This window comes from Pteropus medius, unplaced genomic scaffold (genome assembly GCF_902729225.1).
Source record: "Pteropus medius unplaced genomic scaffold, Ma_sr-lr_union100, whole genome shotgun sequence".
Classification (NCBI taxonomy): domain Eukaryota; kingdom Metazoa; phylum Chordata; class Mammalia; order Chiroptera; family Pteropodidae; genus Pteropus; species Pteropus medius.
The window spans coordinates 10,589,966-10,614,168 of record NW_024354875.1 but is presented as its reverse complement, the minus strand read 5'-3'; the positions used below and the strand labels follow the sequence as shown (position 1 = coordinate 10,614,168).

Sequence of the window (24,203 nt, the reverse complement as noted above, 5' to 3'; positions counted from 1 at the left end):
CAACACACACAATCGTATGCATGCGTGCATGCGCACACGTGTGCGCACACACCCACACACACACACACACACACACACCCACACACCCACACACCCAATTAAGATTCTTGGCCATGTAGATTTATGGCATTTATATATTTCGTTCCTCCTGGTGTGAAAAAGTGAAGGAGGGTGTTTCCAGAATCTTCCCTTAATTTTTTTCTACATATGGAATACATGTCTAAAACCCCACTAAGAAGCAATTTCTTCTGGTTTAGATAAATGGTTAGAGGGAATATTTGTTACTGTGTACTAAGAACCACCAGTTTGGAAAATTCCCAGTCAGTTATTCCTGTGATGGGTTATAGTTCATCCTCCCATTGGCTCATGGGCTTGAGAAACTTCATAGTTGATTTTTTCCAAAAAGGATGCTGGTCTTTCTCATCCCCTTTTTTAAAGGATGAAAGAGAATGTCTAAGTAATACCACAGAGAGTCTGAATTGAATTTAGAGTTGAGGCAATAAGCCTCAATGTGCCGCTCAAACCAGAGTGTTGATGTCAGGAGGAGGGGGAATTCAGCCTGGTGGGATTTCCAACACTCATTGACAAATGTTCTCAAGACAGTTATGCAGCATCCTCCATGTTGAAGTCTGTCCTTTGCAAAAGTACCTTTACACAAGAAAACCATCAGGTCACAGATCATTTTGAAGAATCAACTCAGTGTCACAGGCTGATGACAGGTTGACATCTAAGGTCATGGACCAGCTTTCTTTGGGGGATGCCCTCATAGAGAGCAAGAGTTACATCAGCAAAATGTCACTGACAGCTGTCACCAAATACAACAGATAGGGCAGAGCATTGCTCGCTAATGCACCAACAGCTCCGTAAATCAAGAATCTGTGATGCCTTTCCTGAAGGCTGCAATGGAATGTTGTGTTAAAGCACTTTCTTGGTCAAACATAGATATATAAAACCCTACAGAGGATGGCAGTGCCAGTCTTATTTGTAACTACAATGTTTGGTGTTTTCTCAGGTATCTCTCTTTCTTGGACAGTTTTAGACAAACTCCTAGGAAAGTACCTTTCACTTACCAATACCAGAAAGCAGGTATAAACAGAAAGTCACTAACAAGTGAATGTAACATGAAAAGACTAATCTCCACTTTTGTAAATAGGTAATCAACAATTATGCTGAATCATGGCAGTGGTTTTCAGCATAGGCTCGAATCAGAGAGAGCTGAGATCTAGCTCCTTCACATGCCGTATGACCTTAGGACATGTTTTAATATCTCTGAGTTTCAGTTTCCTAGTCTTTATAATGAGAACAATAATAGTACCTATTCTATGGGATAGTAGAAAGAATTAAATTATGTAAGTAAAGCACTTAGTATAGTGCCTGCCTCATAATAAACTATAAAAGTGTTAGCTATTTTTATAATAAATATTATTATTGTCACCACCATTACTAGTTATAATTAAGAAAAGCTTTTCAAAAGTGATCACTTTGAATTTAACTTGTATGCCATCTGATCTGGAAGTATAATAAGGGTATCCAATTCCTACTGATTTAGTGAGTCAAATAGAAAACCAAAACAAATTGAATCATTCAACTGGTGTATTTAGAATTGCTGATGATTATAGCATTCAAGAAAGTTAGTGAATACATAAATTGCAACTGAACTGTTCTTGAAAATCCCCCAAATCAGTTTTCATTTGTTTAGCTTAATGGTGGGTAGGGCTTGTTCATTTTAAACATGTATATTTAGAGTCTTCTAAAAAGGAAACCTTGTGGAATGTGAACATGAAGGAGACAAAAGGTGTTAAGACAAAAAGGGTATACCCAAATCATTTATGTCCCACCTTTGAAAACAAAAAAGAATTCACTGCATTCACATATCGCTTTACACTTTTCACAGAATTATCACCACATTGCCATTTTTTTTAATTGTGTGTGCGTGCACACACACATAGATATACACCCCAAGGGATGTACATCACAAAGTACACATTCGGCCTCTTTGTATCCAGCACTGATTCTCTTCTAAGCCTGCTCTGCTGTCAGAGACCAGGGTATAGATGGAGGGAAGGTCTGGTGTTCACACCAAGGTTATGGGTCCACTCCAGAAATTTCATTCAAAAGATGATTTGATTAACAAAATTTGAGAGAGGCTGGTATATGTATTTCTTTTATCATCTAATTAAAAAAAAAAAAAACCTCCACAACACAACTTGGATAAAACCACTGCTATCAAAGGTCTTAATGTAGCATAATTTGTGTTGAGTGTGTTGCATTCTGACAATGCTATAAACCAGGAAGACAGTTTACTGACAATTCTGCGCTACCAGATACCAACTCAGGCCTCTGTCCAGCTCTGTGTTGTCAACTCTCACGGATACATGAGCAATTTCACAGCCTCCAAGGACGCCGAAGTTTGGATTGCGAATGATGAGATGGACAGATTTCATATTTTCATTGTAGAGATATATATTTTTTTGCCTTTTCAAACTGCTGAGCATAATTTTTTTTTTAAGGCAGGAAATGCAACTAGTGTTTGTTTCTACCATGGCTTCTGTTTTGAGATTTTTCTTTGTAGAAGAAATGTGTTGCCCAGCTGTCTAGAATTCCAATCAGGATATGGTTTCAGTATGAAATATATTACAAGAGTGATTTTAGCTGGTTATAAACAGGAATGAAAATGAGGCCGGGACTATTTTATTTAATTTTTACCCACAGAAGGGGCGCTCTGAGTCAGTCTAATGCAGCCAATATGAGTAAATGAGGTAAAGTTTAGTTCTGTTTTTTGCCCAGGAAGGAGAGTAATTGTGAAAGGCAAAGGTTCACATTAGTGAGAGCAAGCAAAGCTGTGGAGATTTTCAGTTACAGAGATTCTCAGAAATAAAAGTCATGTGGCCACTGATCAAAAGTACTGCAGTAAACACTTAAAAGGGTGGTTCAACCTGAGTTGAACTGCTGGAAGTTTAATGCTTCTCAGTAATAATACTTCTTCTATCTGCAAAACATACACTCACACACGTACACACACACACACGTATATATACACATACACATTATTCAACAAATATTAACTGTGAATTTCCTTCTATGGAGACCCAGGGCTACTACTGGTTAATGGAGGAAGATACAAGGATGATTCAGGTTCTACCATTTTAGGTGTATAGAGATTTATGGAAGAGGCAGATATTTCAACCAGTATCTTATTATTTTATTCTAAGACTTTCAAATTTTAATGTTTCTGAAATGTAATCTCTGAATACATGTGATAATATTCTCTCCAAAAGACGGCATTATATCTCTGAGCCTTGTAATAAATGGAATTTTCCAAGTTAGATATATATCTATTACTGTAAGTTCGACTATCCAATGAAATGGGAACCTAGGAGGAAATTGTTCATAACCTGAGCCTTGAAGACTAAGGAGAAATCTACCAGCCAGGAAGTGGGGTGGTAAGGAAAAGATAGGAGGATATTGAAAGTAGAGGCAAGAGAGTATGCAAAAACGTTAAGTAATACAACAGTATGTAAATATGGGAGTATAGTTAGAAATGTATTGTGAAGGAAATTCAGAGAATCTGAAGCTAGCTAGAAGTTAGGTGGAAAGCCAGAGTATGAAGTCTTTGTGTAAATTCTCCCAAAGCCAGAGACATAATTGACTGTTTTTAAGTGAAAAGAAAACTTACATGTATCGAACAACTCTATCATGAGTTTGTTATGTTACTAAGGTAATTCTCACAACTGTTTCCAAGGTATCCCCCAAACTTTTCCTGTATTTGCTGATTAGAACCAGAACACAGAGAAGTAAAATGCCAAGGACACAAGTAGAGAGAGTGGGTTCTACCACGTGTCTAATTTTAAACCTATTAACTATCTATAACACCACATTGTGATGATTTAGTCTCCTTGTTTTTAATATTTTCCACTTTTTCATTTTTTAAAAATTCATTGTTTTTTAAAGAGAAGCTTTATGCTTATATTAAAATTGAATGGAACAATATAGAGTTTCCATATACCCCTTGTATTCTTCCCGTTACTGATTGCCATCGCCCAGCCCAGTTTCCCTTATTATTCACATCTTGCATTAGTGTGGTACATTTGTTGTAATTGATGAGCCAATATCAATACTTTATTATTAACTGAAGTCTATAGTACACATTAAGTTTCATTCTTTATGTTGTGCTCTATATAGATTTCGAGAAACATATAATGTCATGTATCCACCATTACAATATCAAAACAGAATAGTTTCGTAGCTCTAAAAATCCCACGCTCACCTATTCATCTCCGCTTCTCCTCAAATCCTCTGCTGCCACTGAACTTTAACTGTCTGCAAACTTTACCTTTTCCAGATTGTCATACAGTTGGAATAACATAGTATGTAGCATTTTCAGACTGATTTCTTTCACATAGCAATACATATTTAATAATTGTCTAAGTCATTTTATATTTTGATAGCTCATTTCTTTTTGTCACTGACTAATATTCCATTATATGAATGTACCATGGTTTATCTATTCACCTATTGAAGGACATCTTGATTGCTTTCAAGTTTTGCCAATTATAAATAAAGCTGCTACAAAAATTTGTGTGCAGGTTTTTGTGTGGACATAAGTTTTGAACTTGTTTGGGTAAATATCGAGGAGTATAATTTTTGTGTAATATGGTAAGAATTTCCATACTACATACAGCCATAATAAAATGTTTATTTTCATAAGACACTGCCAAACTATCTTCTAAAGTGGCTGTACCATTTTGTATTTTCACCAGTGAATGAGAGTTTCTGTTGCTTCATATCCTTGTCAGCATTTGATGTTGTCAGTGTTTCAGATTTTAGACATTCTAATAGCTGTGTAGTGGTATCACGTTATTGTTTTAATTTGTAATTCTTTAATGATATATGCATTTCCTAATTTTTAGCTCTCAATTATTGAGTATATATTTTTCTAATGTCTATAATTTTGACTCTTTAATTTTCCATCACTCATTCATTCATTCATTCATTCATTTATCAACATTTATTAAGTGTCTATTGTATGCCAGTAACACTTTTAAAAGTTAGGCTATTTTTCTTTCTTTTGCTCTTTAATTATTCTCGTCTCCATTTTTAGTTTATCATATTCCGCTCACTCTTCATTTCACATGAACTATTAGTTAGTCTCCCTCTCTATTTTTTTATGTAAACATAATTTTATTTTTATTTCTCTGGTGATAATTGTTTACTTCAGTTTTCTCTTCAAAGATTTTATCATTATATATTCACTATGCATACAACACAAAATCTGAAATAGTGCTAGAGATAAAACTACTAAAAAAAAATCTGAAGTGAGGAAATCACTTACCTTGGTTGACAATAAATCGTAGTTTCTGTATTGTTGCCAAGTTGCCACTAACTCGATATATTCCATCAACATCTAGACCTGAAAATAAAAGAGCATGTTTTATATTTGTTGATATAAAACTGAGATGGAGAAAAAAATTAATAAATATGTGAAGAAAGACAGTAATAAATCATCATCAAATATCTTTCTCACAGAAAAAACACATTTCTATGTCCTAAATCAAGTGGTCTTCCATATTTTAATCCTAGTAGACTAATCATGAATTTTAGTAACAGCGATCAACAAATCTGAGTCTAGTTGAACCATAAAAGAGCAGTAGGTAGCATGGGATTTCACAGTATAATTAAGATTCATTCCAAAGAAAAAGACAGGAATTAAACTGAGGGGGCACGTGACAGGGAAGAAGAACCTTCATGTATACATGTATCATTGTCCCTTTTTTGGCAAGATAGAATAATCCAAGACGTTTGTGAAGTCTTGCTTTCTTCTCTCCTCCTTCCTTTCCTTCCTTCCTTCCTTTCTTCTTCCCTCCCTTCTTTCCTTCCTTCCTTCATTCCTTCTTGTCTCTCTTCTTGCCTCTCCTTCTCTTCCTGCTTCTGTCACTCAGTCTCTTCTCTCCCTTCCATTATTACTTCTTGTTTTGTTCTGTTCTGTTCTGTTCTGTTCTGTTCTAGTCTAGTCTAGTCTAGTCTAGTCTAGTCTAGTCTATTCTATTCCACTTCTTTCCATTCTTTTTCCAGTATCACTACGGCATAACATCTTATTGGTACAATTATTTCAAACTATAGAATGAAAATTCTATTCTGAATGTGTAAGTATTTTGATAATCTCTAGTGTATTAGAGGTAATTGGGTGCTCCATTATGGAAGGAAAAAATAAAAAGAAATTCTTGACAAAAGGGTGAAATTAGTTTCAGCTTATTTTATAACTGGTCATCTATAATTTTAAATAATTTATGATAACATTGGCTTTGGATAACCAACCATTTGTTTTCCACACATCTATTTATATCATCTAGTTATTTCTGAGAACAAGTTATCAAAAAGACAAAGAGACAGGGAAAGTAAAAGAGAAACACTTATCAAAACATTATCATTGTCTCTAAAAAAAGTTGATAACACAGTTTTAATGTCAGGAGTGTATGTGTCTACGCCCTCAGAGAGGCCTGGGTGAGATTACCAACCAATGTAGAGATCACTCTCTTAGCAGTTTCTCAAAAGTGGTATAGTAGCATGGTTAAACATTAAATTCATGATCATTAAATAAATTGAATAGAAATTAATTTTATAGTGTAACATTATAAAAGCTTTGTAAAGCTCTTTACCAACGTGAAATGGGCTTCTTTATTGCTACATCATCTCTGTTTTCACATACTTTAATAGGAACATTTCTGTCATTGTGAAAAAACATGTCATCAGTAGGTTAGGGTAGAATAACATAACCTGAAACACTGGTATAAATAGCATAATTCAAAACAACCTTTAATTGTTTAAGACTTTATTTTTTTAGGGCAGTTTTAGATTTATTGCCAAATTGATGGGAAGGTACAGAGATTTCCCACATACCTCCTGACCCCACATATGCATAGCTTCTCCCATTATCAACATCCTCCACCAGAGTAGTACATTTATTACAACTGCTGAAACTACATTGATACATCATAATCACCCAAAGTCCAATGTTTACATTATGACTCAGCCTTGTTGTACATTCTATGGCTTTGAACAAATACGTAATGATGTATCCATCATTATAGTACCATCCTGAGTATTTTTGTCCTAAAAGTTCTTGTGCCTCACATATTCATTCTCACTGGTTTTTACTTTTCCATGTAATAAACTACAGAGTAACCTGAGATAACATCAATAAAATGAAGTAGCTATTAGCAAATGTATTAATTGGTGAGTTTTGTAGTTCTAAAATAATCTAATAACAAATTACCAGCTCTCTGTTCCTTCTTTACAACTTAAATATATGAGGAATTGAAATGAGGTTGGATATCTATTAGTGTGTAGTGAAAGTGTCTAAGACATGTTAATAAAAAGCCAAATACATTCTTTCTTCTTGATGCACTAAACAGCTCTATTAATCAAAAGATGCTCCAATTTGCTTGCTTTTAAATACAATGTACATTTGACAACTTAAATGTGACAATCATCCTAATCAAATTTGTTCTAATATTTGATTCCTAGTTTTGGTATTAGACCATGTTGGTCTTTAATTTATGCTAGTATACCCAGAACTTTATGATCTATTAACCATTTCTTTCTTGCTTTGGCATTAGATAATATTTGGTACTTAGTTTTAAATATAAAAACAAATAACATGATAGATTTAAATAATATTAAAACTTATGCATTCAAGTAAGTATGTCCTTTTCAAAGTTTTCCCCATTAGGAGTGTGCTTAATTTTTCTGAATTCATAGCCATTAAGGAATATATTTTGGAATTCTCTAAAATCACTTCAGTAGCTCCATTGTGTCTACAGAAAAATGCTCACAATGGCAAGTTTGGGGCCTTTCGTGACAGTTTTGGATTTGGAAGTAGTCAAAGTCCATCTAGAATCATGAATGGTGAATAATGTTCTCTCTCTTGCCAATACAAAGTTTATCCAAATGCCAGTGGTCCTGATTTTTTCCATGAATTATCAGTTGCTCTGAAGGAATTTGAGAAACAAAATATTTTAGAAAATAAAAACATCAATGAAATATGTAGATCTATGTCCTTCAAATGAAAAATCTTAATTTTTTTAAAGAATCAGTCAAATTAGCCTTATTTAAAATAAAGATTGAAAATGAGATATCAATTAACACCTATTACAATAAAAATGAGAAAAAATACTATATAAATATTTTTACATTATTTTTTATCTTCTTAATTAGTTGGACCCTTATTAGAGGTCAGTAGTAAATGAAATTATTTCAATTCCAACATATTTTAATTGTAAAAGCACCTTGTTTAAACCTCATTTTAATATGCATATCTCTACATATGAGGTATGAAATCAGGTGCATTTCTATTTTGAAGTTAGACTCTTCCTTTTCTTATTTTTTTTATATGTTATTGAAATGCGAATGTTGTCTAGAGTTATAAACTGAATTTTAATTGCCAAAATTCCTGTATATCCAAAAACTTTCTTTTCTTATTACAGAAATTTAAAGTTACAACATAAGAAGTGCCTCCTTGGTTTTTCATAAATTTCAGTAGTTTTTTTTTTTTTTTTAAGTTCCGTAATCAAAAACATTTGAAAGAGCAGTATGGGTTAAATATATTAAGTATGAGCAATTGAGAAGCAGTATACTGTTTAAACAAAGCAGCCTCATCCTAAATTAATAACCCAATTTTCTTTTGGGATAAAAGGAGGGAATGGTGACAGGGAGGGTAAGCCAGACCAGTGCCACCACTGTGGTTGTAGAACTAAGTCACAGCAGAGAAACTGCTTTGCGGCTTAAGATAAAAACCAGAAAAGTAAGAGGGAGTAAAGCAAAACATATTGGATGCAATTTGACTCTAACGTGACACAATTTCCAAACTCTTTAGATTCAGAGATATCAATACAATTTATCTTGTGAAGGATAACAATCTCTGACATTAGTGGCTTTTGCTTTGAATGGCTGCTGCTCCCCTGCTATCATATTTTTTAAATTACATAAATAGAGTGAAAATGACAAAGTACATATTAAAAAGGAGGGTATTACATTTTGCAAAATAATCTGGAACATATCAGTGAATTTTAGCAGTTATAAATTATATAGGAACAGTCTTGAAGTTGATTAGCTTTCCCCTGAATTGTTCACAGAATGGCAAACCCAAAGTCCTGGAAATATTACCCAACTTGATTCACGTGCCATCCTCCTTTTGCTCCAAGAACTTTAAAAATTATGCCAGATCAAACCAATGTAAATTGGTAGATTTGGACATCCTTTCATGACCACATTATCCTTGCTGGATTGGAAACTACTTATTTTGGAAATATAATTAGACCTCTTATGATTTTTAAATGAGCAATGTCTTCAAGGTATCCATGTTGTACTCTGGTGATGTTTGGAGAAAAAACACTTTGAGAGGTACTTCTTTCAAGAAAATACCGTGACCATGAATGCTGACAGGAATTTTGCCTGTTATGCTAAAAATACTTTGGGAACAGGATGAAACTAAGTCATCAGCTGACCTTCTGAAGTTTCCAAATAGTGTTTACTATTGACAAGAATCACCAGTATTGCTGTAGGGGATTTTCGAAATTACCCCTACCCACCACGTCCCCTTTTTCTTCTGAAGAAGCTTAGACTAGGATAGACACACAATTAGAAGTTGTTAGACCAAACGGTGGTCTAAACCCAGTGGAAAGAATGCAGCTGTCATGAATAATTCCCACCATAAATCTCAGACACTTTCCAAAAAGAAATCTAAGAGACAAGCACTATTTCCAGAGTTGAATGGCTTATCTACCAAAAGATGGACATTTTTTAACAATGCAGATGAGCCGGTTAAAAATGTTGCAAACTGTGGATTAGGTAGCATTCTGAATAAATCATGGAGATGTGGACTTTGAGCCTGGTTGAGAGATGTGCCCCCAATTTGCTGCTTGTTTTTCTGGAACATAACAACAAAAAAAATGCATCTGAGTCTCTGGAGTCTGAAATGTGGGCTGGGAATTTTGCACAAACAGTCCCTCTCTGGAGATTTATGGCACTTCCTAATTCCTAGGAGGCCAGAGCTACCGCAAGAACAGTCATTCTCCCAATACTTTGGGTCTTGTGCTTCTCCCTCTGGCAAGAACCTTGAGCACAGGAACACCCAGACTACCCCCAAACATTGTTTCACATTTCCTTCTCAGTTTTTCTGAAGATCCTGGTTGGGTTCAGAGCTGAATATGAGAGGATGTTTTATGCCATTCTGAATGGCATAAATTTCCTCCTCTAAATTAAAGCATTTCCTCTAATCTTCTATTGCTAATTTATCTGTTCATACACTTTAAATTCAATGACTGAGAGTGCAGGCTATAATTCGAAACTCTAAGTTTCATTTCTACTCTGTCTCGATGGCTGGTATTTATGCTGTATCTATTGCCAACTTTATTACTAATGTCTTGTGAGATGCCCGTCCTTGAAGAATGGTTACCTTAGAAAATGGCTGACATAATTCTAATTATCAAACAAGTATAATTTTATTCTATTAAAAATTTATAACTTCATAATAACCATTTTAAATAGAATTTTTAAAATCATAGGGACAATGTACATCACTGGTAAAAATGAAAATTAAACCATACAGAAGAGTATACAATGAAACTAAGTTCCTACTCCGTCCTGTTGTTCAAAGACAATCACTGTTAAAAGTTCTGTTTTAGTTCTTGTTGTTACTCATTTTATGTTATGGTGTCATATTTCTGTTTATTAATTTATTAACTTTGAATTTTTTTTGTAATTTTCCTATTAGAAAAGTTAAAGAGTTTAGTGATAGTTCCTACCACTTATTTATATACCCTCTATTTGTTATTATTCATTACATTTGTCTATTTTTATTTCTTAATATATTAAATTACCTTTTGCTATTAAAAAATAAGGAACTTAGTACATTTATTCTTCCTTCTCCGTTTCTTTCTCGTCACTTCCAATTTTTATTTCTTGTTATTTTTTATACTCTCAAAGTTTAGAACATTTTACTTTATTCTTTATATTTTGTGACTTATCTGTGGGCTAATATTAGTCAGTATTTTTTTTAAAGTAGTGTAATTGGAATCAACATTACAATTTTTTTTTTCACAAAAGAGACCTCTCAAAAGTCAAGGTCTAGTGTGACTTTTTTCATCTTCCTTTTTTCTAGGTTCTTTTGTTTTTTTCTAAATTAAACACTGCCCAGCAGAACTTTCCGTGATGATAGAAATGCTCTATATATTAACTGTCGAAACCAGTAGTCACTGGTCACATATGGCTGGTTGCTGAGCATTCGAAATGTGGTTAATGTAACTGAGAAACTAAATTTTTATTTTATTTAATTTTAAATAACAACCACATGTGGCTTATGACTACCATATTGGACCTCGAAGTTCTAGGACAGAGTCAGCTACTGCTCCTTTCTTGTATTTTACTTATTCTTTCTTGGATTTATTTTTAAGTGTTCTTTTTTCATAAAAGTATGTAATTGGTAAGTTTTCCTTCTTCAATCTCAATAACTGTTTTCTTTTGCTTCATAATTAATTGTTGTTTTGAATAAATACTTCTTTTCATGATCTTTTACTTTGGAAAAATAATGTTCCATTATTTTCTAGCATCGCTGCTGTTAAGTCTGATATCAAACTGATTTTTGATGCTTTGTTGGTAAATTGCTTTTACTTTCTAGATTAAAAAAATATTTTCTCTTTAAACTTGTGGAAGTAAAATTTCACTCATATATACCTAGATCTAGGCTCTTTCAATCAGAAAACATTTTCTCATATCATTTACTTAATATGTCCTTCTCTCTGCTGTCTCTTTTTTCTTCATCTAGAACTTCTTTAAGATGAATATTGTTCAAATATCAGATTACTCTTATGGTTAAAAGACCAACTTTATTAGAATAAATGGTAGTGGTAGTCATGGATATTTCTGTATTAAAACACAGCTCGCATTATTAGCCTCCCCTCCCCAAACCGGCTTCAATTTTAAATGGACAGGCTGAACGAGGGTTTCCTGTAGAATGAGTGGATGGTGAGGAAATAGTAGCCTAGAGATTCTTCAGTTAACAAAGTAAAGAGAACTTAATTTTGGATATGGAATACTTTAAATACTTTGCTCCTAGGCAAAGCTCTCATATCCAGTATCTGTTGTAGAGGATTTGAGATACCTCGTTCTCTACCACCTCTATTCTCAGGTAGCAACATCCTCTCATTTGTCTTTGTAGAACTTGACTCAGGTTCAAGCAGTTGCTGCAGGTCCTTCCTCTGTGCAGGATAAATGGAGAAGGACTCAGCTCTCCTATGTGTCAGATTCCAGCTCCATTATTTAGTAAGTTACATTCTTTACCATCCTCTTGTCAATTTTTGCTCTTTTTATTTGTCAACCCCAAGTTATGATATTCTCTCTAGGACATCCCTGGAAAGTACTGTGCCTAAATATGGTGTTTCTTCTGCTCTAATTTCACTTGTTTTATCCCATCTGCTTTCTGTCTTCCTGGAATTTCTATTTCTGATCTGCTGATGGCACCTTTTCTGTTTTCAGCACCATTATGTATATTTTTCCAACATATCTTTTCTATTATTTCATTGGTTTTTTTTTTTTTTTTGAGGAAAGAGAATCAGGCATGTTTTCTGTCTGTCTGCCTACTTAAAGGGGGGTTGCATTGTTTTTTTTTTTTTTTATAAAGATAGGCTTTTTAATATTGAAAAGTTTCATTACATTATGAAGATATTGCCATATAATAATTTTCTTTATTGGCATCTGGGATCTAAATGTCCTGGGATTAAATTATAAATATTTTAAATTCTAATGTTGGGAGAATATGTTAATATGGGTTGCATTTTATGCTTTTTCTAATGTTTCCTTTATTACTGAGATTGTTACATTTTTCCCTTTCATTTGTTTAACTAGTCCTTTCTTTACAGTTTTCATCTCGATTTGGTAGTTTGTCCTACCATCCTTGCATCTCTGCTATAAATTCTTGTTGCGTAGAGACAATTGTGGCAACAAGTTTTCTATTTCTTTTAAAAACAATATCAAGATACTTATCTTCAATTTCCCTTCCCTTCATTAGTTTTATTTGTTTCATTTGGGTAACTGTCCATTTTTGATTAGTCAATTGTGGATTATATGGATTAATTTTTCATCTATCAAATATTTTATAGTACATTCATATAGAAGAGAAAAATTTTATCTTTATAAGAAGTGAAAATGACACATGTTTGCTGCTAAAATTATTTCTAAAAAATTTAAAATTGAAAGAGGTTCCTAAGAGAAGGGTGCTTTTTAAATTTTATTTCTGAGAAAATGGCTTAGTATGCTAATAAATGAACCATTTTATATTGTTTATATAGCCAGTGTTCTAGGTCAGGGCAAATTCCAGATTTAAATTATCCTAAAATGGAAAGAGCACCAAGTAAAGAAAATGATATATAGGACTAAAGACAAAATGGTATCGAACATAGAGAATCTTGGATCAGAAAGAGGGATATTGGTTTCTCTTCAAGGGCTTTTTACTATTTGAATCGTTAAGGTAATTATCACCCTCATCTTCAATTACTTTAATCTGTTATACAAGAAAATAAAATCATTAAGATTCCTAATCAAAAATACTATCTATGTACCTGTCTGTCTGTCTGTCTGTCTATCTATCTATCTATCTATCTATCATCCATCTGTCATCATCTATTATCTATCATCTCATATTTGCTATTTGGCTCAGTCTTTACCTCTTTACAAGCTTTGTCTTATTTGAGCACCTGGGAAGACAAATTTAAAACTGGGAGAGGGAAAGGACAAAATATCTTGAACTGTTAAGAGCATTACTGGTTTTATTTCTTAGTGATTACTGTAGCACTCAGACCTTGAAAAGATCTATAGCACTAGTAATCAGGGAATGAGTATGGGGGGAAAGGGCTGGCTATCTTGCTTTTAACTATTATTAAATATTCTTGTATTGAGTTTACATTGTTAGAATTTAAAAAAAAACACTTATTGCATTAGTTTCCTATTTCTACAATTCTTTTTAAGAAAGGTATTGGACACATCAATAAGTAGAAGCAAATTACACTGAATTCTTTAAAAGTTACTAGGAAGACAAAAGCCATCTTTCTTCAAGGTGCACTATCATTCCTCATTGTTGAATCCTCTCCCAATCCCTTATATTTATATTTAGTTCTTGCCATAATATTTCACTATCTCATAATTGGAGATACTTATCTACAACACTAGAATCCAGAAATGTAAATAGTAGTATATATGAAAAGTCCTATGAAAACCGACGCTAGTACCGAGGGCTAGATCTTAGTTTCCATTTGCTATGATTCTTTTCTGTATCAGGCTTATTTTTGCATATAACTTCTATATATTTAATTCAACTTATGTTCCATTCAGACTTACTACTGGATCAACTGCCTTTAAAATTATCCCTTTTAGTCTATGCCCATGCCGCCCTGAACAAGCCCAGTCCCGTCTGATCTCGGAAGCTAAGCAGGGTGAGGCCTGGTTAGTACTTGGATGGGAGACCACCTAGGAAGACCAGAAGCTGTAGGCATAAAAAATAAAAAAATAAGAGATTGTAAGCTGACAGGGTCCTTGCAATCTGTGAGGTCAACCAAGGGTTGCCTCGCCTAAAAAAAAAAAAATGCTTTTTAATTTACGGATTACTAATGATAAGAGACTAAGGGAAAAGATGAGAGGAAAACAAGTTTCAATGTGGCTAGTATGATATAGATGGAAACCATTTGTAGACTCTACTTAATACCTAGGTAAAATGAGAGTCTAAGGATATTATCACATGTGTGGTTCCTTATTTCTTATACATTGATTCTTACATATCTGTCTAAACTCAGATAAGAATTTGAGGCCTAACAGTATGAAGCCTGCAGAATGATAGCAAATATAATTCATAGAATTATACCAGTCTTAGGATCATTAGGAAATATCTCAAAATAAAAAGCATCTCAGAAAGACCTTGAGTTTGCCTGTGAAATTTCACTTGGAAACCTAATACTCTTGATTTCATAAGACTAAAGATAAGCAACTGAAATAATTTCTAAAAAGTGGGAACCAAAGAAACAAGAAACAGTCTTTGATAAATTCTCTAATATGTTTCTTCTTTTTTCAAAATCTTAGTCTTGAAGACAAATATTGGTCAATGATTCTAATTATCAAGTGAGAGTTCTTGTCTTCAAGGAAAACTTCAAGTGCCTGGAAAACACTGCAGTTAGAAGTGTATTTGGTTTGTCTCATATCATTTTCTGAGAATCTCTTATATGTGAATTTTATTGTTATGCTATGCTGTGATCATGTAGGTGTGAATAAATCATTCTCTTGGTATTGTGACTTGCTCAGAGTGTTTTTTAAAAATAAGTAAAAGTATCGAGAATCGAAAGTCGAATTTTGTCAGCCACTATCATCTGGTAATTTGGAAGCAAACAGGCCAGCACAACCTGAAGATTCTCTTCCGAAGGAAAGGCTGCAACCTAGGGAACAGTAATCTGTAAAGTATGCCCACATACACACATTTCTTTTTAAAATTTTAGCAACAACTCTTTCATAAGTTAAAGACATGGAATAAAAGGCTTACCAATACAAACAAAAAGAAAATACTGAAAAATGGCTCCTTTTATGATGAAGTCATAATAGTTTCACAAAGTTGAGCCTTTGGTCTCATCCTACATGAAGTAGATACTGATTTAAAATTCATACATTTGCTCTCGTTCTTTTCAATCCCTCCACCTCTATTTTAAAAAATATCTAAACAAAGTGACCTCATTGTTTTCCATTGGATTTTTTTTTAAAACATTGGCTGGGATGATTGAGATTCAGGAATGTGGGAAAATGGATTCCCAAACCACGTACCTCCCCTTTCATTCTGAACTGTAATTTTTGGCTTGGCTTGAATCATAGTCATCGCATTTCAGCCCGAATCTCTCTGTAAAATGATCTTTCTTAAACATTTCTCTCACTCATCAAGGGATCAGAAACAAAGCTATTCTAGCCTTTCAGCAAAACACTTACAAGCAGCTTTTACAGAGAAGTTGCAAGAGCTAAATATCCTCTAAAACTGTTTGAAAAGCGAACATTTTCAGTGCCTTGTTGTCCTTTTTTGTGAATCTTGTCATCTGTATGCCATGAGCTCTAGCAGCTATTTTAATCTGTTTTTGTTTGCAATCCATTTGGTGTCCACCCAAGGAAATACAGGTGATTCTAATTAACTTACTGCTGAAGATGTAGGAAAAATATCTCAATTGTATTGTAGAAAATTATACACTTAAAACCTTTCTTCCATTATTTATGACATATTATTAATGAAAATGATTGTATGAATATATTTACCACCTAACTCATTGCTGTTCACTTTTTTAAATGAGTGAGGTTTATGGCACAGGAAAAAGCCACACACATACACAAATACACAGACACAATACAGACCCCAAGAATGCTTGCCAACTTTTATTTAACAAGAGTAGCAACTTAAAAATAACATTATTTTTACTTTGTGCAACATAGTTTAATATCTGAAATAACCCTGTTCCAATAAAAACCTATTGAAATACTCTCAGGCCTAACTCTGCCCTGAAGGTAAAAGTGATTAATTGAAAGATTTTGGCAGATCTCTGCTCACCACCAGGGCAGTTTAATTTAGAACACATTCAACCATTTCTCAGTGTCTCCGTGTTGGTGGAGCATAACTTTTGATCTTCTTTTTGGGGAAGTGCTTCTAATTCAGGTCCTTGGGCTAGCCACTTCCTGGAGGGTTTTGAAGGCTTGCTCTGCTGAGCATTCAGGTGAGAGTGAGACTTATCTGGCTGCTGCTTCTAAATTGAGTCAGGCAAGCAGAATTCCAGACACAGAAGTACGGAGGCAAAATAGCCTACAAACCTATTTGAACATATTAAGCATCAGCAAAGTCCTATATAGATCTTTTCAGCTTTTTGATGCTCTCCCAAACTATTGACATATTCTGGTGTCATTAGACTCTTTCCTAGTCAAAGAAGATGCTCCTGACCATGACAGTGAATGAGACTGAAAAGACTGAGCTTTCTTTAACAAGGAAACACAAAGAAGATTATTGTTTTCTTTTAGAGAATACAGGAGAGAATATCACGTGGGTATTGTTAATACTGCTAAACAGAAAGATGGGACTAGTGCATAATCCTCCCTGTTTGACAGATGAACCTAGGCTAAATCATGGTTAAAGGGAAAGAATGAAAAATTCCAATATATTCTGGATGGAAAGCCCTTGAGTTGGTGAACTCCAACTCTCTATGCAGTTGAACCCATATTGATTAAGTACTTACTATGTAGCAAAAATGTGCTAGGCTTTGGGGATACATTGAAGAGAAGAATGCAGTCTCGATATTATGGAGCCATAGCACCGGCATTGTTTTGAGGCACTAAAAGTGACTCCTGCACCCAAATTCATGTGTTAGTGGCAATGACACCTACATTTTAAAAAATATTTTCACATATACAACACATCTGAGCAACACACTCAGATTGATATATATACCCTGTAGCCAACTTTAGAAGGAAACAACCCTTATGATATATTCAATTTTACTTATATCTCAAAATAAACAATACATGTTATCAGTATATACATATATAGATAATATAATGATATTGTGTTATATGTTGTGTTGTATTATAATATCATATTACAATATTATAATAGATAGATATAATTATATATAACATGTCTACAATACACTGCTATGTTAACAGTGATTATGTATAGTGGGATTATAAAAATGATTCTGATTTTATTTATTATTTTATTAATTTCACAACTATTTTACAATATGTGTATATACTCATGAAAATAAATGATAATAATGATATTTATTTTATTACCAAAAAATTATGCCATAGATTATATTTTTAAAAAATTTTGACATTTTATGTTTTCATAGGCCCATTTGAAAAAAGTTGGGTGATTATCATCTATCTACTGTGTCCTTGAATGTTCTATTTTATATCTCTAATTTAGCTGAAAGATGTTTTAAGATCAGATTCCAAATCTTTATGAGACATAGTAGAAATCTCAAAATTTAAATATTGTACAAATGATCCCATTATTAGACAAATTATACCCAGGTTATGCAATACAAATAAAAGGTTCTGGAAAAGAGCTAAAAAGACATGATCATTTTTTCTAATTAGAAGCTCGAACTATTCCTGGAAAATTTCTGCAATTGTCATTCATGATTTTCAGACTCATACAAAAAGAAATGTATGGATAAAAGCCCAGCACTAGCATTAAGGTTGACTTTCTTAATTTCTATTATTAGGTTATAACTAGAAAGATTAGGCAAAGGTTTTGCTTAAATGGTGTAGGAGAGACCTATCTTCTCAGCTTCATTTTTGACTACTTGAGGACTGTTAACCATCTAGGAAAGAATTGCTTACACTCTAATTACTCAAACATTATTTGAGTAAAAAAGGCATTCCAATACCAATTGTTCCCTTATTTAAACTCATCCAGCACTGGTGTAATACAAACCAGATTTCCTGCTCCTGGATGATTTTCACATAGATCTACATCAAAAGTATTACTGAAATATTTGTGTGTCCATACATACACATAATTAACATCTATCATTAGATATTTAGCATCTATCATTTCTTCCTGATCTGTTGTTATGGAAAGGAGGTATGTTAAACTAAGGTGTGTTACATATGTCCATTAATACAATATTTACTGAGTGTCTACCTTACATATTTGATTTTCTAAATGGTCAGAAACTAAGTTAGAAATATGTTTAATGTTTTCCATTGCATTAAATTTAAATAAAGAGTTATCTCTATTTTCCCACTTCCCCAAGGGCCGTCAGATTTTGAATTTTGAGAAAAATATTTAAAAATCCATGATCACTACAGTTGACCTTTGAAGTGCTAGGGAAGGTAGAAATGAAAGACTATCAATTTGAAGACATGGACTTTATGCCATCAGTCTCCAGGGGTAGTCTTAACATTAATTTAAAGGCTATATTTGTGGTATTTTTTTCACAAGTTTTGGGAAGATAATTCTATCTTAAAATATGCCTTTTATACAGTTTTGCTTATGTCTACAATTCTGCAATTAGAATATTATTGCCTTTAAATGCCATGGGGGTCTTTCACATCAAACCTTCCTAATTGTGTACACTTTCATGTGAATTAATCTATTAGATCCTATTCTGAAAGCAGTTTAGCTAAAAAGAAGGCAAATACAGCAAGACTTCACTTGTGTAGGAAGCAGGAGAAGAAGAGATGCAGGATGAGAGATCAAGTATAATACCTAATGGGAGAGGGAAAAAAAAGAGGGAGTGGGTGTACCATATCAGTTTCAAGCTAATTCAAAAGGGTAGTTGCTATTCTCCAAATGCTCACCCTGCCTGGATTTCCTGCTATTTTCACTTACAGATTTAGAGAAGAGGTACATTTTTCAATTTGATTAAACACACAATTTATTCTTAAACATGATTTATTCTTATCATCATAATAATTTCCATCATATGGAAAGTGTAATAAATAATCTATCTTTCTTCAGGGACAGCTTATACAATGATTTTTCTTTTAGGCGAGTGTAATGCTCTAAACTGAGGCTCAAGAGCCTAACTTACATAAATCCATATAGAGCTTTGCTCTAGAGAATAAAACACTGAAGAGACACACCATTCTTCCTTAGAATCATGAGATCTCTGAAAACTAGGCCTGTCTTCTTTCTGGTTAAGGTCTACAGAAAATACAATCTTGGGGATGGACATCTCCCACTGCACCATTTTTCTACTTCTGCACTGTACGTAGAGCTGCCTGTGTATAGACCACTGGCTCCATCGGACACCTCTCATCTTAAATATCCCCGGTGGCCTTAAATCTCCCCAGTAACTCGGTGTAAAGTTTATCGGCCTATGGACCTGACTCACGAGGTCTTAGATTCCCAACCTAATTTCAAGTTTTAAAATATATCTTAACCAAGACTTATCTTATCAAAGACCATCCCTAGACACAAATGCATTTCTATTAATTCATAGGTTGAAATATCAAAAGAAAATAATGACCTTATTTTGTCCAGGTTTAGAGCAAAGTGTGCTACAAGCAAAACCCCTAGAGAGGAGGAAGGTACTAAGCTCGAGAACACATCATGCTTTTAGAGGTGTCAGTATGACTCCCTTTTCTTCTCTTTGCTTTATCAAACAAAACAAAATAAAACAAAACAAAACAAAACAAAACCTTTTTTTCCATGGTGCTTGAAAATGCTCTAACAGGAGACAAAGCCATTTAATGCTAAATTATTGATATGTTTTAAAACAACTATACTCGAGGTAATACTCAGAAGAGTTATAAGGGTATCTGAACTTCAAACTAAGGTATAAATAATATTCCTTAGGCAGGTTTTCCAGGAGAAGAGTATTGGAAGTCAGACATAGTGTTCAAGGGGACAGTGTGTATTAACACAACCACCTAATAAAGAAAAAAAGGAAGGGGCTAAATGGGTATGCAAAATATGTCATTATCTGGAGTTGTACTTGTTCAGACCCCATGTTTTTCCTCTGTGAGAAATTTCACTAACTGGTTTGTAATTGTCTTCTCATGGTTTCAGGGTTTCCAATTACTTCCAATTTTAACCTTGTTACCTACCAACATTAGTTATAAAATCCTGTGATAAATATGGAACTAAAAATTTGCTATTTGACAAGTAAAAAGCTTGCCATCCTGTCAAATAGGACAATGACAATAAGTAATTCAGGACTGTGAGTATGAGGGTTTTGTTTTCATTCTTATATGCTATGCATGTCAGAAATAGTAGAAAAGAGACTTCAAACACCTTTAAAAGGAAGGTGATTTTTCACAAAATAGTATTTCTGTGCAATCTCCAACAATGTTGGTTAAACAGGCACTGAAACTTTTTTTTGTTTGTTTTTGTTTTGGTAATGAGAATTTGTGGGAGTTAATTAAAAAATATGGAATTTTAAGAATTCTTTTAACTTTTTCTCCTCTACGCAAAACATTACCCAGCTGATTTATCCATGGGATTAAATGCAATATCTGTTTAAATATTATAATTCCCTATATTTAGTCTGTAAAGATATGGGAAAATATGGCCAAACTATTTTGACCTGTGATCCCTGTTTTAGAGTCACTGGCTATAACTTTTTGCACATATAGTACTTTGTTTCTGTTGGCTCCTCAGGAATCTATACTCTATCACTAGAACTATTTTCAGTTAAGAAGAGTTGATTTCTAGCATTAATTCAGTTTCTAGCCTAATAGCTTTCCCCCTTATGTATCTTTTCCAGTAGTTTATCCAGTAAGAAAAATTGTTTTATCTGATCTGATCCATAAAAAGCTTGTGAAAAGAAGCTTTTCCAATGGGAAAAGAATTTGAATAGAAAACACGGACATACACATATCAGACCTAGGATTAAAAGATGAACATTACACGTGAGGAAACATTATAAGAAGGTTTCACTATATTAGTTTTTTCAAGTCTGAATTTCAAGCCAGGCTTGGATTATGTATGAACTCTATACTGTAACAGGTGCTGGCAAGAAACTCCCATTAAAGCTTAGAGAAGTTCTGCCTGTAGTCTTGGCATTTGAGAAAATTCTCTCATAAGAATGCATTATGCATCAGATTTTTCTCACTAGAAAAACAATACAAGGTTGTGACTACTTAACAATATGCCCAGTCACTATTTTGTTAATACCATCTACTGGTGATGACATCTTTGGTGACCTTGTATTACATGTAAAATATATATCAACCTTCATTTCAACATTGTGAACATACATTGTCTTCTGTATCTAACAAAAGAGATATTGTTCTGCCATCTGTTCTAATCAAAGCAAAAACTTAAACATATTTTTTTTTCCTGTGGAATCAATGGATTTATACTAATACATTCACATTCCGAAGAATGAATCTTCATATGTAACATGGTAAATATTTACAAGATTTTACTGAAGTTAGGGATATAATTTATGGAGAATTAGGTAACATTTAATGGAAGCTTTAAATCGATAGTATTGGTTCATGTTAGAAATCAATAGCAATAGCATTACTGTGGCACACAGTGGGTGACTAATAAATGCCATCTTTGTTTTCTTTATAGTAGTCACTCTATGACCATACCTTCAAAGTCTAATATAATTTTAAAAAATAAACGTGCCTACCTTAAAGTTAACAAGAAAGACCTCTTTCTCTAATCAAGCTCAATTTTTCTGGCCTATTAATTCTAGAGGTTAAAATATATACACTTTTTACTTAATGTTTGTTAGGTACCTCTACATTTTTTTCTTACCATATTCTATAAATTTACTATTTATATGGACTTTTATTTAAAACCAAAGCGTAATTTGGATTTAAAGTATTTATCAAGTTATGGACTGAGATAAAAATTTAGAATTTAGCCAGTAGGGAATGTTAGGAAAAACTCCCTGATTGTGAACCTGTATATATCCAGATGTGTTTCTGTTGCAGTTAATTTGTAGTTATACTATTAATTGAATGATACTAGCTTACTTTTGTACTTGTATTTATAGATATAAATATGCTTTTCATATATTAATAAGTGTATCTTTAGTAAAAAGTCTTCAGGATAATATAGCTACCTTACACATACACGCGCGCACACACACACACACACACAAACACACACTCCAGCACCAACCCAGGCAATCTGCCAATGTGTGGTTCCTGTGAAAAAGGTTTTGCCTTAGGGCAATAGCAAACTAGCTCACCTCAGTGCCCAGTCCACTCCTCACCACATGATTCTTTGCTGTATTCTTAACTTCCCCTCCTACAGTGAGGGAACATTTCTTTGGACTGTTTTATTGCCAATACATTTTTACTTTGTATGATGAAATGAAACATGGGACTGGTTTCATTAGAAGGAGAGGTAAACAGAGCATTAATTAAATTTGCTGATGACACTAAATTGGGAGGAACTGTGGACATCTGTGAAGACAAAGGAATCATACAAATGGACTTAAGGAGTTTAGAAATACAAGCAGGAAATTATAAAATGAGATTCAGCCTTAAATAATGCAAGCTAATACATTTGGGAGAAAATAATCAGTAACATGGCTATTCAGTAGATGGTAGATGCTTGGAAAGTGGTGATGGCGAAAGAGACCTAGCGGGGGATAATGGGAAAAATTATACACAAACTTACAAGGAAGTAGGCATAATGCCTGGGGGTTTATATATAAAGTGTATAGTTTTTTGAACTAGAAAGATGACAGTCCTAGTCTTATGATGCTGGCAGTTCTCAAAAGCATCAAATTTGGCCTTAGTTAGTTGAGTCCCACAGGTTTATGAAACAATTTAACACTATTTGTTGAGAGAACTGTTTTCTCCCTATGAAGGATGAGGAAGTATGTTTTGTTTAAAACCTGCACTGAACATCAGACTCATTGCTCTTTTTTGTCCTGTCTTATACTATTCTACTATTATAGACTATTGCTAATATGGTATTCATACAGATATCATACCATACTGCAAAAAGAAAAAAAAAAAACTTACTTTCATTTTTAAGGTAGTTACTCTACCTTCTGGATAACGTGACTTCAAATTATGTTTAAAGAGCCATTTAATCACTACTAGCACTTCAATGAGTTTTCAGTATGTAGGATTTGATTCTTAAAGATGGATTCATGGATGAACAGATGAAAAGAAATCTTGGGTAATAGTGACCTATTCATCTATTTAATCATCCATCACGAGTTGGGCCCTTACCATATGCCAGCTAAGATGTGTTAAGGACTGAGGAGACAGAGTTAACTGGACACAATTCTTAGACTTAAGGACTCACATTCTAGATGGAGGAGCAGATAACGAAGCCAGCCATTACAGTTCCACACAATGAGGGCTATATTAGAAAAAGTAAAGCTGTTACTGGAACACTGTGGAAGGAAACCCTAATAATGTTCAAGGGGCCATGCAGAAGTGGTTGAGGATAACAGTCAGAGAATATTCCTTGCAGAAGGTGATTCTTGTGTCATGCACAAGAAAATGAGTATGAATTTGATAGGTAGAGAGATGGGGAGAGGGTCTTTGAGAGGGAATAGCACACAGAAGGAGTATCAGACTTTGGAAAACTTAATGTAGTTGGTATTCCTGAAGCATAGGAAGCAACTTATGAGCAGATGAAAATGGATACTAGACAGAGGTCATATGCTTATCCTTTTTAATGGGAATAATTAATGCGAAATTTTATTTAT

At 33.6% G+C, this 24,203-nt stretch overlaps 1 protein-coding gene and 1 pseudogene across 1 annotated transcript in view; one reads left to right on the top strand and one right to left on the bottom strand.

Moving 5' to 3' along the window:
• The window catches only part of ARHGAP15 (Rho GTPase activating protein 15), a 588,346-nt gene that overhangs the window by 181,843 nt on the left and 382,300 nt on the right, over window positions 1-24,203 (bottom strand). The window contains exon 11 of the mRNA XM_039855498.1: window positions 5,333-5,410. Within this exon, the coding sequence (XP_039711432.1) occupies window positions 5,333-5,410 (78 nt within the window). The remainder of the gene's footprint in view (window positions 1-5,332; window positions 5,411-24,203) is intronic.
• LOC120597394 (uncharacterized) lies at window positions 14,424-14,542 on the top strand (annotated as a pseudogene).